Source organism: Mercenaria mercenaria, chromosome 6 (genome assembly GCF_021730395.1).
Source record: "Mercenaria mercenaria strain notata chromosome 6, MADL_Memer_1, whole genome shotgun sequence".
NCBI classification, from domain to species: Eukaryota; Metazoa; Mollusca; class Bivalvia; order Venerida; family Veneridae; genus Mercenaria; species Mercenaria mercenaria.
This window is the reverse complement of record NC_069366.1, coordinates 66,120,217-66,135,765: the sequence shown is the minus strand read 5'-3', so window position 1 is coordinate 66,135,765 and position 15,549 is coordinate 66,120,217. Positions and strand designations below refer to the sequence as shown.

The 15,549-nt window shown below is 37.9% G+C and overlaps 2 protein-coding genes across 2 annotated transcripts in view; one reads left to right on the top strand and one right to left on the bottom strand.

Annotated features, from left to right (window-relative positions):
- The window catches only part of LOC123548543 (transmembrane protein 180-like), a 58,754-nt gene that overhangs the window by 20,965 nt on the left and 22,240 nt on the right, over positions 1 to 15,549 (top strand). The gene's annotated exons all lie outside the window — the stretch shown is intronic.
- LOC128558067 (uncharacterized protein F54H12.2-like) lies at positions 5,690 to 6,424 on the bottom strand. The gene has a single exon (XM_053546866.1). The coding sequence runs from the start codon at positions 6,422 to 6,424 to the stop codon at positions 5,690 to 5,692; it is 735 nt and encodes a 244-aa protein (XP_053402841.1).

The window sequence follows — 15,549 nt, the reverse complement described above, 5'->3', positions numbered from 1 at the left end:
ACTTAAACGTCCATTTCTGTATGCCATCGTGTTTTAGATTTGCTTTTGAATTTTTCTACTGTTTGTCTCATACCACATTAGGTTTTAAAACAAGGTAGCCATTTTCACGGCTGGTTGCATATATAATACATTTCCCTGGCCTTTAAATGCATTTATCACAGTAAGGGGCTTGTAGAATTGAATGAAGTCCTCAAGAAGCTTCTTGGCCAATGTTTCTCTGCTAATAGAAGCATTACAACAGAACATGGCAGTCAAACGTTGTTTGCCAGCTGCTATCTGTGTAGCAATGTCTCTGTTTGCGGGCCCTATTGCAATAGACTTGTTATAACCCAGATTGAAACCTCTTTCATCTGCATTAGTAGTATATGGGTCTCTTTGGCCTCAGGACTGCGCATGCGCGGCAGCCATCTTGGATCTATGACGTCATGCGTGGCGGCCGTTTTGGATTCTTATTTTGGACATCGTTATGAGGAACGTTCTAGTTTAAGGAATGACTTGACAATGTTATGAATAGAAACGATCGTTATAAATCTATTTTAAGACTATCATACTGAAAATGACTTTATGTTCTATTAATAGAAAATATCTCCCTGAAGTATATAAAGCTGACAGTCTGTTTTAAATAGAATAAACTAGGAACTTACTTTTAATCTATGTTCACTCCTTAAACTCCGGCAACTAAATGATTTCAGCAGTCAGCGTGCGCATGCGTAAATCTATTTTTAGAATGAGATCATTATCTACTTTTAGGTCCTATTATTTCATTTTGCACTCTGGTATAAATCACATTACGGAAAAGTCAATTGCATTCAAGCGTGGTAATTGCGATCATCCGATAAATGTACCACTCATTGACATTATGGAGAAAACATTATCTCTTCAGAAATTGCGCTCGAACGTTATATTAAGACCAAACGGAAAACACATTAAGTTTCTTGACTTGGAATTCAGTCGTGGCAATGCACTCGATGCCTATCGGAGCAAGTATAGAAAACTCATTATCTTTCACCGACTTGGAACTCAGGCGTGACAAAGTACTCGATGCCTGTTGGAGCAAGTATGGGAAAAACACATTAAATTCCCTTACTTAGAACTCAAGCCAGATAATGCACTTGGTGGGGGCAAAAGTTATTAAAAAATATGATTCGAAGACACGTTATAACCATGAGACTTATCTAAAAATAAATAGCCAATCAGAACAGAAAAAAGATGACGCTCTTACTAAAAATAGACTGCCCCGTTTTGTGGAGAGTATATAAGAACGTGCACGGGCCCTAGTTTTTATACGCCCGTTTGAAAAACGGGACGTATTATGGGAATGCCCCTGTTGAGCGGGCGGATGGGTGGGTGGGTGGTCGGCGTCCGCAGACTTTGTCTGGAGCGTATCTTCTTCATGCATAGAGGGATTTTAATGAAACTTTGCACAATTGTTCACCATAATGAGACAGAGTGTCATGCACAAGAACCAGGTCACTAGGTCTAAGGTCAAGGTCACACTTAGAGGTCAAAAGTCACATTCAAGAATGACATTGTCTGAAGAATTTCATTTTCATGCATGGAGGGATTTTGATACAACTTGGCACAAATGTTCACCACCACGAGTCGGAGTGTCATGCGCGAGAACCAGGTCCCTAGCTCTGAGGTCAAGGTCACACTTAGAGGTCAAATTATACAAGAATGAAAACTTTGTCCGGAGCATTTCTTCTTCACGCATGGAGGGATTTTGATGTAACTTGCCACAAATGTTCACCACCACAAGACGGAGTGTCATATGCAAGAACCAGGACCCTAGTACTAAGGTCAAGGTCACACTTAGAGGCCAAAGGTCAGAAACAAGAATGACTTTGTCCGGAGCATTTCTTCTCCATGCATATAGGGATTTTGATGTAACTTGACACAATTGTACACCATCATGAGACGGAGTGTCATGCGCAGGTCCCTCCTTTAGAATAACTTCCCTTTATTATTACTGTAAATAGCTTATATTGTAACTTTTTCATTACTAGTCGTAGGGAAAAATCGAGATCACTTTTCTGTAGTACAACATGCATGTTACATCCAATTCTGAGGTGTATTTTGACCTATCTCTACCTGGTAAGATTTTTGTGTGGACTTACAATTTTTTTTTATTTTTTTTTCTTTTTTAAAGATTAACTTCCCTTATTTGTTACTATAAATAACTTACATTGTAACCGTTTCTTTATAATTGACCGTAGAGAAAAACCAAGACCACTTTTAGGAGGGGCTAGACGAAGAATCACTAAACTCAATTGGAAAAAAAAACAATTCGTTCCAGTTGAAAACATCTACAGTCACCATAGAAAATGACGACAAGATTTGTATGGCCAGAGCGTTTGTAGTCAGCTGGTCCAATTAAAAAGATGTTCGCAAGAAGAATGGAAAGAAATCACATAGAAAAGAGGAAAGAAGAGTAATCTACAGCTCATTCTAGAAAATCAAAAAGTACCAGAAAATTATAATAAACAATTCAGGGCAAAGAAAAGAGATGAACAACGACAGTTGGCGGCTGCGATCAGTCAATTAGCTCAAGTACCCGTGGATAGACCAGCGAGTTTAGAAGATATAACGGCGTTTGAAGTCCTGGGAGTACGCGTGATAGTGGTTAGCGCCAGGCTGGGAAACAAATTTATATTGCAAGTCCCAGTTCTGACGAGCGTCCATGCATTTACATATACTCAGTGGATGTCGATCACTTTCATGCTTTCATCAGTATAACGGGTTTCTTCAGTGCCATATAATTTTGTGAAAAATGTCTCAAACATTACAACAACAAAGAAAGACACCAGTGCGAAACACATTGTAGCGTCTGTAAAAGAGACCAGTGTCTTAAAACGGAAAGTGACTTGCGGAGATTGTAATATGGACTGTAGATCAGAAGAGTGCCATCAAAAACATAAACAAATACCAATACATAAGAAAGGAAAAAAATAAAGGAAAACCCAGTGGAACCTCACAGTGCGACAAATGGTGGAAGTACCCTTTATGCTATAAAGTTTTAAGGTTGGAAAGCGAAAGAAAGATGAACACCAGTGCGGGGAGTATATGTGTAGTTCGTGTAACGATTATATCATGGAAGGACCTTTGTGTTGTTTAAGAGCTCCCCAGCGAAAGAAGATCACATTCCGAAGTTTATATTTTTTTTGATTTTGAGTGTAGTCAGGAAGAAACGTCAGTGTGTGAAAATGGATATGTACCCAATAGAAGAAATGGTTGTAAAGACTGCCAATCCCAACAGGTATGTAAATCTTGCTCCAAATGTCAAAATTGTAAAACGCAATGGCGCGGTAAAACCACGCATCGTCTCAACTTTGTAGTGGTCCATACTGTACGTGTGTCCGGAATGCATGGATAAAGAATTAACGCAAGAGTCTGTGTGTAAAAAATGCGGTACCCGTTGCGACGGATGTGACAACTCAGACTTGCCTGCTAACGAAGATGAAGGGCAATGACCCAGAACATGTGGGTTTAGAGAAGTCACGTTTGAAGGAATGGATACCGCGGAAAAATTTGGCGGATGGTTGTTTTCTGATCAACATCAATATTTTAAAGTTGTTGCACACAATATGAAAGTCTACGACGGTTATTTCCTTTTAGAATATCTTATAGACCAATCAATCCCTTAGATCCGACAAAATCATTTATAGCGGATCCAGGATTATGTATATGACGCTGGAGCAAGCTTTGCATATTAAACTGACAGTCGTAACTTTTTACCCATGAAATTATCTGCGTTACCGAAGGCCTTTGGATTAGATGAATTGAAAAAAGGGTGGTTCTCTCATTATTATAATACAAAAGAAAACCAAAATTATAAAGGACCCTACCCTGAGGCTAAATATTATGGACATGATTTTATGAGTGAGAAAGAGAGATCTGATTTGTTAACATGGCTGAGTGAGAGAAATAATGATGTGTTTGATTTTAGAAAAGAAATTTTGGAATATTGTAGAAGTGATGTTGATATTTTGAGACAAGCGTGTTTAGAATTCAGAGAATTACTTATGAGTGCTACTGGTGAAAGACAGTTTGGGCAAGAAGAAGAAAAGTGAGTACGGGCCGTGGATCCATTAGATTCGTGACTAGCTTCGGTCTGCATGAACGCATTTAGAACCATGTTCTTAGAAGAAGAATGGAAAGTGAAATTAGAGGGTGAAAATGATTAGGTACCAGCAAAATTAGTAGATGGAAAGCTGTATGTATTACACGAAAATGAATGGATCCATGAAACCAAACTGACTGGGTTGGAGGTGAGCGAGAAAATATTTGTACGTACTATGATAGCAAAAATTCCTCCTAGTGGTTATAATGATCAATATAGTAAGGTCTCTATCGAATGGTTAGAGTGGTTGGCGCATACTAAAAATATTAAAAGTTTCACGAAACGCAGGCAAACCTTTTCTTCCAACTGTTTTCCGATCCTACGAAACAACCACTCAATTTTCATATACTTTCCAATGACATGATACAGATAGAATGGGTTTATTAACAAGACTGTCAACCAGAAGATAATAAAACCAACATTTACTTAGCTATATTTACCACCTGCTGGACCAGACTCAAGCTGTACAGTGTGCTCAACAAACTCGATAAAAGAGTCACGGACAGCGTTATTTACGTGAGTTCTCCTGGGGAGTATGACCATCCATTAGGGGATTACTTGGGCGAACTTACGGATAAGCTGAGGTGAGCACTGACCTGGAGAATGTGACAAAAATAAAAATAAATAAGATCACTTACGGAGAAACCAAAAATGACTCATACAGACAGTGTTAAATGAATAACCTGGCTAATATTAAAGAAACAACAACAAAGACAACGTTCTGTTTTATATTCTTTTATTGCTGCATAGAAAATAAACGAACACAAATACATTTTATTGTTTGTTTTTATATGCTCATCTGAGCCAAAGGCTCAGGGTGAGCTGTTGTGACCGTCCAGCGTCCGTCCGTCCGTCCACACTTCCCTTTAAACAACATCTCCTAAACCACCAGGCCAATTTTGATTAAACTGCACAGGAATGTTTGTAGGATGGTCTTTTTCAAAAATTGTTCTAAGAATTGAATTCCATACAGAACTCTGGTTGCCATGGCAACCGAAATGAAAAACTTTAAAAATATTCTTGTCCAAAACCACAGGTTATAAGGCTTTTATATTTGGTATGTAGCATCATCTAGTGGTCCTCTACCAAGAAGGTTCAAATTATCCCCCTAGGGTCAAATATGGCCCTGCCCCGGGAGTCACATGGTTTATATAGACTTATATAGGAAAAAACTTTGCCTTTGATATTTGGTATGTAGCATTGCCTAGTGGTTCTCTAACAAGATTTTCAAATTATACCCCTGGTTTTACAATATCATTCTGTATATCTGGTCATGACACAATACACACATTAGAGTCCACAGGTATCAGATTTAGAGTCTTCAATAGGATCACGTATCATCCAGTACTTGTTTGTTAATATAGTTTCAAAGCCCACCTGTAGTCGTTAGGCATGTTACCGAGAGAATCGGTCCTCTCCTTGAAAAGTAAAAAGCGACCTAATGCTTTCCTGACCCATTGCTCGTATTCGTATTAGCGATAACAAATTGTCCTTTTTAAACTTTTATTTCATCAGAGGCGCATACTGTTACAGGATACCCCGCGAGTATACGTTTCAGTTCTATATTATTCATTTGAAATACACTCCCCTTGCACTGTTGATATTGAGTACTTCTGGGAAGGTGGCGTGCATAATCAGGGTAACACTCCCTGGTAAATTCTCAGCAAACTTGAGTTCTAGTCGACAATGTCCTTTCCTTTTGGTGTTAAACGAGTAGTAAGGGTCTACATAAAGACCGTACAGACAGTATCCCTTCTTATAATCTTTGTTTGAAATGTTAATGTCGTTCCTAAACAGAGTTAATGTTCTGTAACACTCCGTGCATTGATCCGCCGAATAGTTTGGTTGTGAAGGTAACGATTGTCCATCGACGTAAAGGCCTGTGGAACTGCAGTTATAATGCTTGAAGTTGAATGGATTGTGTGCGTAATCGCCATTAAACGCGGCACTAGGAACGAGACCTACTATCAATTTACTGGGTATCAATCCTTGAAATATATCGTCCGCGCTGTAACTGAACTGACCCGCAGCAATAGATGTCGTCTTTATCTCTGTACGTAAGTAAGGGTAAATGGCCGGCGTCTCTTGAGAGAGTTTGTCATGCGCTACTAATATGTCACTATTCAGCCATTGAATACAAAGTCTGAAATACGCATCCACAATTTTCGCGCGATAGCTAGGAGATATGGTGTCAGTGATGAGTGCGAATGCGTCACGGCTACGATGTAGTTTTATACCAACAGACACTCCGTTGATGAGTAGCTTGGGTTGTTGAAATAAATCATTGTGTAACGGTCCTTCCATTTCCACAATTTTACTACCTTTCGTTATCATGTACCTGATTTACAACCCGTTGTTACTTCCTGTTTTAGCATCATTGGTACCAATGTCTCCAGTATCTTTATAATACAATTGACTTCCTAATAGATTCTTCTGCGTTCCTTCGTTTGACTGTAAAATCGTGTCTATGTAAACATTAAAGGGATAATTGATTCTCGTTCGGACCGGTGGTCATATGGCGACTTTCCAGCTTTAATGGTGGAGGAAGACCCCAGGTGCCCCGCCGTGCATTATTTCATCACGAGCGGGCACCTGGGTAGAACCACCGACCTTCCGTAAGCCAGCTGGATGGCTTCCTCAAATGAAGAATTCAACGCCCCGAGTGAGGCTGGAGCCCACATCGATGAGGGGCAAGTGATTTGAAGTCAGCGAGCTTAACCACTCGGACACGGAGGCCCCGTTAAATCAATTAAGTCATTAAGTAAACGTTATATAAAATATCGAAAAAAGCTTCGATTTTCTCGATTTTAACTTCAGAAATGGACGGATAAATGCTTTCCAAAAAGTATAAACACATGGTATTTTGATTAATATTACGTCATATTACTCTCTATGATGTGTCCGATTTTATTTGCAGAGGCTCAGCATAGATACAGAAGTATTCTTCAAACACGTTTTGCAGAGGTTCAACATAGATACAGAAATATTCTTCAAAACACGTCTCAGTATGTACGTCTATAAATAGATACGACATCTGTTTCTAAAAATAACTACCAATGATAGAAAGGAATACCTATGAATAGACAACCAATCATATACTGGAATAAACGGACCAATCAATTGCAAGCTAATTGTATATAATACGCTGGATTATTTCTTCTCGTCATTAAGAGTTTTGATACTCAACCAAGAAACATGGCAACTTCCAGATGTTATTTCTCTTTGGAAAATGATCGTTATGTGCAGGTGAACGAGTAGAAAGGAGAAATGAGAGTTGACATTAGGGAGTGGCAAGGCGACAAACCTGTATCATAAGCAAGATGAACGTTTTAGACTGCACACCCCACAACTAAAATATGACTACTATGAAAACAGACTGAAGACGTTTGAAACATGCCCGAAACAAATGCTTCCAAATAAGTATGAGCTGGCAAGTGCCGGACTGTTTTACAGCGGGAAATCGGACATGTGTAAATGTTTTCGATGTCCCGTGAAGTTGGGCGCTTTGGAAAGCGCGGACTGCGCATTGAGGGAACACTTTAAATGGTCTCCAAACTGCGAATAAATCAGAATAATGCCCTCTAATTAATGAGGCTTGAAAGACGAGTGTCCAGTCCTTTGGAACATTATACATTACATTGCTTCCATCAAATTTTTGAAGATTTCTAACAAAGAAAAGGTCATAGTTTATCAAATTACCAGGAATTCTGTAGCGTCATTTTGATAAATTTATATACGTAAAGAATGGATGTTCTTGAAATCAAAGGCTTGTTTTACAATGACGTGACAAATATTATATTACATGTTTTTGATGCTGTAAAATTTGTGACAGGAAGTGGATTTGGATCTTTAACATTTTCTCAGGTTAAAGTAGAACTGATTCTTTCGATAAAGCTAACACAAAACATACAGAAATTGTTACCCCAGACGATGTTTCTTACTGGACATTAAGTGATACGAGAGTAGTGACATTTCAAAGGATAAATTATGCTGAGATATCAGGCAGTGTTGATTATGATTCTTGTATAACATTGACAAAGTTTCTTCTTCAACATAATTTTCTCGTATTTTCCAGAAAGAAAAACTGTTGTAAAAACATTAGAAATTGTACTAAATAGAAATAATCGACCAGACAAATATGGTGAGACAGTCTTTAGCAATAGTGGTGAAAATCTAACAGTAAATATTTATATTCAAAATCATAATTATTATATCTTTAACGCACGTTTTAGGAACAGTTTTACATGAAATAAGCCATGGGTTACTTGATTTTCAGATGGGCCATACTGACTATTGGATAACAACCTATGCATGTTTATTAGCCCACCATCATCAGATGGTGGGCTATTCAAATCACTCTGCGTCCGTGGTCCGTCGTCCTTCCGTCCGTCCGTCCGTCCGTCCTTCCGTCCGTTAACAATTTCTCGTTATCGCATCTCCTCAGAAACTACCTGGGGATTTTGACCAAACTTGTCAGAATGATGTATTGGTACCCTAGTTGTGGTCCCCCTGAAAATCAGACTGGTTCAACAATTTTTAGTAAGTTATGGCCCTTGTTTATTTCTATAATTTACATAGATTTATATAGGGAAAAACTTTGAAAATCTTCTTGTCCAAAACCACAGAGCCTAGGGCTTTGATATTTGGTATGAAGCATCATCTAGTGGTCCTCTACCAAAATGATTCAAAATATTTCCTTGGGGTCTAATATGGCCCCCCCCCGGGGTCACATGGTTTATATAGACTTATATAGGGAAAAACTTTGAAAAACCTCTTGTTCAAAACCACAGGGCCTAGGGCTTTGATATTTTGTATATGACATCATCTAGTGGTCTTCTACTAAGATTGTTCAAATTATCCCCCTAGGGTCAAATATGGCTCCGCCCCGGGGTCACATGGTTTACATAGACTTACATAGGGAAAAACGTTGAAAATCTTCTTGTCCAAACCACAAAGCCTAGGGCTTTGGCATTTGTAATGTAGCATCATCTAGTGGTTCTCTACCAAGTTTGTTCAAATTATCCCCCTAGGGTCAAATATGGCCCTGCCCTGGGGGGTCACATGTTTCATAAAGACTTATATAGGGAAAAGATTTTTTAAAATCTTCTTGTCAATAACCTACAACATTCAAATTTGGACCACATGTATGGTTTTGAGTGGCAAGATGAACCTTGACATGAGTTGACCTTGATTTTGACCTAGTGACCTACTTTCACATTTCTGTAGCTACAGCCTTCAAATTTGGACCACTTGCATAGTTTTGTGCACTGAAAAAAACTTTGACCTTGACTTTGACCTAGTGACCTACTTTCACATTTTTGAAGATACAGGCTTCAAATTTGGACCACATGCATAGTTTTGTGTTCTGAATTGGAAATTGACCTTGATTTTGACCTACTGACCTACTTTCACATTTCTCAAACTACAGCCTTCAGATTTGGACCACATGCATAGTTTTGTGTACCGAAATGAACTTTGACCTTAAGATTGACCTAGTGACCTACTTTCACATTTCTGTAGCTACAGGCTTCAAATTTAGACCACATACATAGGATTGTGTACCGAAACAAACTTTGACCTTGACATTGACCTAGTGACCTACTTCCACATTTTTGAAGGTACAGGCTTTAAAGTTGGACCATATGCATAAATTTGTGTTCTGAAGTGTAATTTGACCTTGATTTTGACCTAGTGACCTACTTTCACATTTCGTCCTTGAAATTGATCTAGTGACCTACTTTCACATTTCTCAAGCTACAGCTTTCGAATTTGGACCACATGCAAAGTGTTGTGTACGGAAATGAAATTTGACCTTGAGCTAGTCAGTAAGTCTTGAAATTTGGAACACTCAAAAATGGCACATTGGTGGGCGCCAAGATCACTCTGTGATCTCTTGTGTGATATAAGTGTCAGGCCACACCAAACTAATTACCTGTTCGTCGGATTTCCCGCACCAATTTGACGGGAAATGAAAAAAAAAAATACAATGTATTTTAATTTTTTTTGACCGCCCGCATCTGGCGTATTTTTTGCGCTGGGTCGAAATCAGTAGGAACGAAAAAATAAAGTGGAAATTCCGAAGTTAAAACGCACCTTGCTTGTAATTTATCGGAGCAACGGAAGAACGTGTTCTCTAATACAGCCACCGAGCCGACTACGTAGTCTCCCTACCGCACAGAAGGGATATCTACCCCGGTAGTATGAGTTTATTCGATTAAATTTTGCAATATTCGAACACTTTTAAAATCGGGCATAACAAAATGGCAGCCCCATATGTCTTTTTTTTATCTCATGCCGAGATGACGAACGGCAGATATTTTCAGCAACAGCTGTTGAGATTTCCCCGAGCTGCAGTTTTACAGAGATGTCAGGGCTACTGCGCTGTACAATAAGATGAATCTTTCCGCAGATACAATCATGTAAAAACCGCCGGGGTTATGTGTGTTTCTTAAACGCAGGTTTTGTTTTTGTTGATTGTTCTACAATTCTTTATTTGTTTTGAGTGATATTAAAGATGGTACATGACAATACATCAAGAATTCTAGACATTTGCTTATATGTCACTCAAAAGTGTCAACATTTGTTTTTGTTTACTTTGTATAGTCAAACTCTCAAAGTGCTGGATTTTCATTTGATTTCTGACAGTAAAACCCAGCCTGCAGACTTGGCACCGAATAGTACCACCTCAGATTAACAGGTTCAGTAGAGTGCTGTGTGATCTGCATTTGTAATAGATACATGTTGTCCAGCACTTCAAGGGTTAAAAGGTCTAATGTCACGAGCAGAGAAAATTGTTAAGTGATATGGGATAAATAAGACATTTCAGAATAATAAAAGCGCTGAAATATTTCTTACTTTTTATTGTATGCATCACACATTAAACATTCAATACTCCAAAGACATTGCTGTCTGAATGTTACTTCACACACATTTGTTTTTCCGGTTTATGAATAGAAATACACTTGATTTGGTGATAAACATGACACAAGCGATTTTTTTTATTTCATCGCTCTTCGCTCGCTTCAATAAACGATGATTTGAAAAAAAAAGTTAATTTTTTTTTTCGCTCGCTCGCCCCAAATATTTTTGAAAAAAATCCGAAGAACAAGACATCAGTTTTGTGTGGCCTGAGCAGTTTTTAAAACTGGATGAATTACACAAAATACATATTGCAGAAATTGGACCTAACTTTAAACAAAAGTATTTCTAATATCAAAGGTAAGTTTGGAATTCGTTATCTATAGTACACATAATTATGAACTAAGTCTAACATGCATGCTTGTTGTTTGTCTTCTCATATTCTAAGACATTTTACGTACCTTACAGCTCTCCCTCTATTTTTTTTCTACCTTTCCAGTCCATTCCTAAATAGGATAGGCCGTGATTACATAGTATCCTCTGTTGCTTTTCACACAAATATTTTATAGCTGAGTTTTGCTGTATATTGCAAACTACCCAGATAAAAGTCAAATTCTTTTTCTAACCGAATTCTATTTCCACATGCAAAGACTTCGTCTGGTTGTTCCAAACATCGTTGAATACATTTCAACATAACCTTTCTACAATAAAAGCAAGATGCATTTATGTTTAAGGCATTTAAATGCTTTTCTAAGGCGTGATCAGACATTAAGAACTTCATTCTGCTTAATTCACACTGACTCACACGTGCAGGGTTCACTTTAGAATGGAACGGTTATAACTGGTTCGTTTTGAACACTTTCTATTGGTGTACGCAAGTTACCAAACGTGTAAGACTGCCATTTCATCCGTTAGTTGAAAATATAAAATCCTATTTCAACTAACTCTAATCTGGGCAGTAGCGGGAAAGATAATGTATTTTCCATTCGGTCATTATCGAGCGCGATATAACGGGAGAGATAATGTTTTCTCCAGAATATCAACGAGTGCACCATTTATCGGATGAGCGCAATTACTGCGCTTGAATGCAATTGACTTTTCGTAATGTGATTTATAGCCGAGTGCAAAAATGAAATATTAGGAACTAAAAATAGATAATGATCTCATTCTAAAAATAGATTTGCGCATGCGCACGAAAAGTACGCTGATCGCTGCAATCATTTAGTTGCCGGAGTGAACATAGATTAAAAGTAAGTTCCTAGTTTATTTTATTGAAAGCAGACTGTCAGCTCTACTTAGGGGATATAAATTGTAGCAGATTCTAACACGATCCAATATATTTTCCTTTTAAACAAAGAAGGCAGGAAACAGTGAATTATTATACAACAAATCACTGTTCTGACGTCACAATCATTTCGTCATGGCGTCAAACGGCATAGCGGCGCGCTGGAAAAGAAACCGATTGAAAACGGGCAAATATTTAATGAACGCGGTCAAGGATGTTCTTAAAAATCCTTGGTAATGTGTTAGAATCGAAATAATATATCTCATTTAGTGATTTGCTCTTGAATAAATCATTGTTTGTCGTTCAAATGCGTATTATTATATCACTCGGGCTGCGCCCTCGTGATATAATTGCTTCGCATCTGAACTCCAAACAATGATTTATTCAACGACAAATCACTGGATGAGATATATTATTTCTTAAGTAACGTCATTTTCAGTATGATAGTCTTGAAATAAATTTATAATGATCGTTTCTATTTATAACATTGTCAAGTCATTCTTAAAATAGAAAAATAATGTCATTCTAAAAATAGAATTCAAAATGACCGCCGCACATGACGTCATATATCCAAAGTGGCTGACGTGCATGCGCAGTCCTGAGGCCAAAGTGATTCCTATACTCTTGCATTCCAGATTCGCTTTGGTTTTTCAATGCAGTCAACATTAACCAGAAAATCTCTGAACTTTGCACCTATCAGTCAAGTCTTTGGTAGTTGAGAGCGTTTCAGTTCAAGTGGTGTATCGGACCTCGTTGCAGTAGTGTATTTATTCCTGTTCTTGAAGGCTGTGTACCAGCTGTAGCCTGGTCTTCCATCTTTAAATAGAGTTCTACGCTTTTCTGTCTTCACTAGGTCTTGCAAAAAGTCAGGAAAGTCACATATTCTATAGCCTTAGCCTCCCTGTGCCATATCTCACTTAACTACGACGTGCTTTTTCGCACCCGCCCGCTTAGCTTAGTAGGTAGAGCGTCGGTCTACGGAATGCGGGGTCACGAGTTCGATCCTCGGGCGAGGCGTATGTTCTCCGTGACTATTTGATAAACGATATTGTGTCTGAAATCATTAGTCCTCCACCTCTGATTCATGTGGGGAAGTTGGCAGTTACTTGCGGAGAACAGGTTTGTACTGGTACAGAATCCAGGAACACTGGTTAGGTTAACTGCCCGCCGTTACATGACTGAAATACTGTTGAAAAACGGCGTTAACCCCCAACCCCCCGCAAAAAAAAAAAAAATATCCAGTAAATACTGCTTCAGGTCCTTTCGTTTTATTTAATTCTACTTCTCCACTATATCGTCTCTGTAAAAAAAACATAGGATAGTACATATGCAGCAGCTGCCTGTCTCGGAGACATTTTGTTTTTTACTTACGCTGTAAAGTGCCCTTCTAACTCTATCCATTTTTTGATGTCATCCGTCTGTCCTCGTATTTCTGTTTGATGTTTCTAGCTAGCAGTCTTCTGTGCAGGGCTTTGATGACATACAATCGACTCATTTCGGCTGAGATCTGTAAATGCGTTCCTTCTTGGGTGCCATCTGCTTCAGCGTGGAAACTGAAATATAGATTTTCACTTAACGTTCATGTACAGACCTATAAATGACAAATATATTTGACAATCTTACTAATTATTAGGATATTGTATTATCACTCCACAATCAGTTGATGTCATTAAAATTCATATATTTCTTTGAATCTACTCGTCTTTGTGCTGCCACAAACAGGGTTGTGCCTAATTATTTTATAAAATAATTAATTGATTACAATTATTTTGGCAATCTTCTGAATTAAATAACAATTAATTACTTTATTTTTGGGACAAATAATTAATTAATTACAATTATTCAGGACAAGTAATTAATTATAATTAATTTTCATCAAATCCTGCCTTAAAATTTCTACTTGTTTCTTTCAGTAAAATAAAAGGTTTCAATGCAGCCAAGTTCATGGTGAGCTGAAGCAAACCAGACTAATACTGTATTTCCTACAAGTTGGCCTGTGTATATGAAGAGACACTACTAAATTCACTCAGAAATCACTCTTCAGTTAACCGCCCGCTTAGCTCAGTAGGTACATCGTCGGTCTACGGATCGCGGTGTCGCGAGTTCGATCCTCGGGCGGGGCATATGTTCTCTGTGACTATTTGATAAACGACATTGTGTCTGAAATCATTAGGCCTCCACCTCTAGTTCATGCGGGGATGTTGGCAGTTACTTGCAGAGGACAGGTTTTTTCTGGTGCAGAATCCTGGAACATTGGTTAGATACTGTTGAAAAACGGCGTTAAACCAAAAACAAACACTCTTCAGTTATATAAAATCATTTTATATTGGCAAACAGTACTGGACAAAAACTTGTTTCCCTGCTATTTTTTTAAGGTTTCGATGGAGGCCTTGAGAAACAAAAATCAAACAACAACAAATCATAGAAAGAAAAGTTTGACATGAAAATTTAAACAGCATGTAAACATGTATATTACTTTACGAAACAGTGTCAGTATACTGATATAAACATGAATTTCCGGAAAAGGGCTGCCTAAAGGGGCTCCACTTCCGACAGTTAAACGCCTTTTAAAAATCACACATTTTCAAGAACAGTTAACACATGTTCGTTTTGATGCATTTGCATAGCGTGAGTGTGAATTTCGCATAACAAGGTGGAACACAGTTTTCAGCATTGTTTATCATTATTCTTACATTGGCATTCATTTTCAAGGGAGACAACTGTTCCGATTATTTAAGTACAAATGCATTCATTTCAAAGGGAAACAACTTTTCCAGTTATTTAAGTAATCTTGAGAAAAAGTTGTCCCCTTTGAAAATGAATCCCATTTGTAAAGAAAAAAAAGATAAACAATTGCTGAAAACTATGTTCCACCTTGTTACGTGAAATTTCACCACTCGCACGCTATGCAAATGCATCAAAACAAACATGTGTAACAGTTCTTTGAAAATGGTGAGTTTTTAAAGGCGTTTAACTGTCCGGAAGTGGAGCCCCTTTAGGCAGCCCTTTTCCGGAATTCAATGTTTATATAAGTATACTGACACTTGTTTCGTAAAGCAATATACATGTTTTACATGCGCTTCAATTTTCATGTCAAACAACTCTTTCTTTCTATAATTTGGTGTTGTTTGATTTTGTTTCTCAAGGCCTCCATCGAAACCTTAATAGTTAAAAATGCCAGAATGAAATACTATCAGATACATTATTTTCATCAATACAATATTTTCTAAAGAAAAATAATCAGAACAGAACAGAACAGAAAGTTTATTATCATTTTGGATTTAAA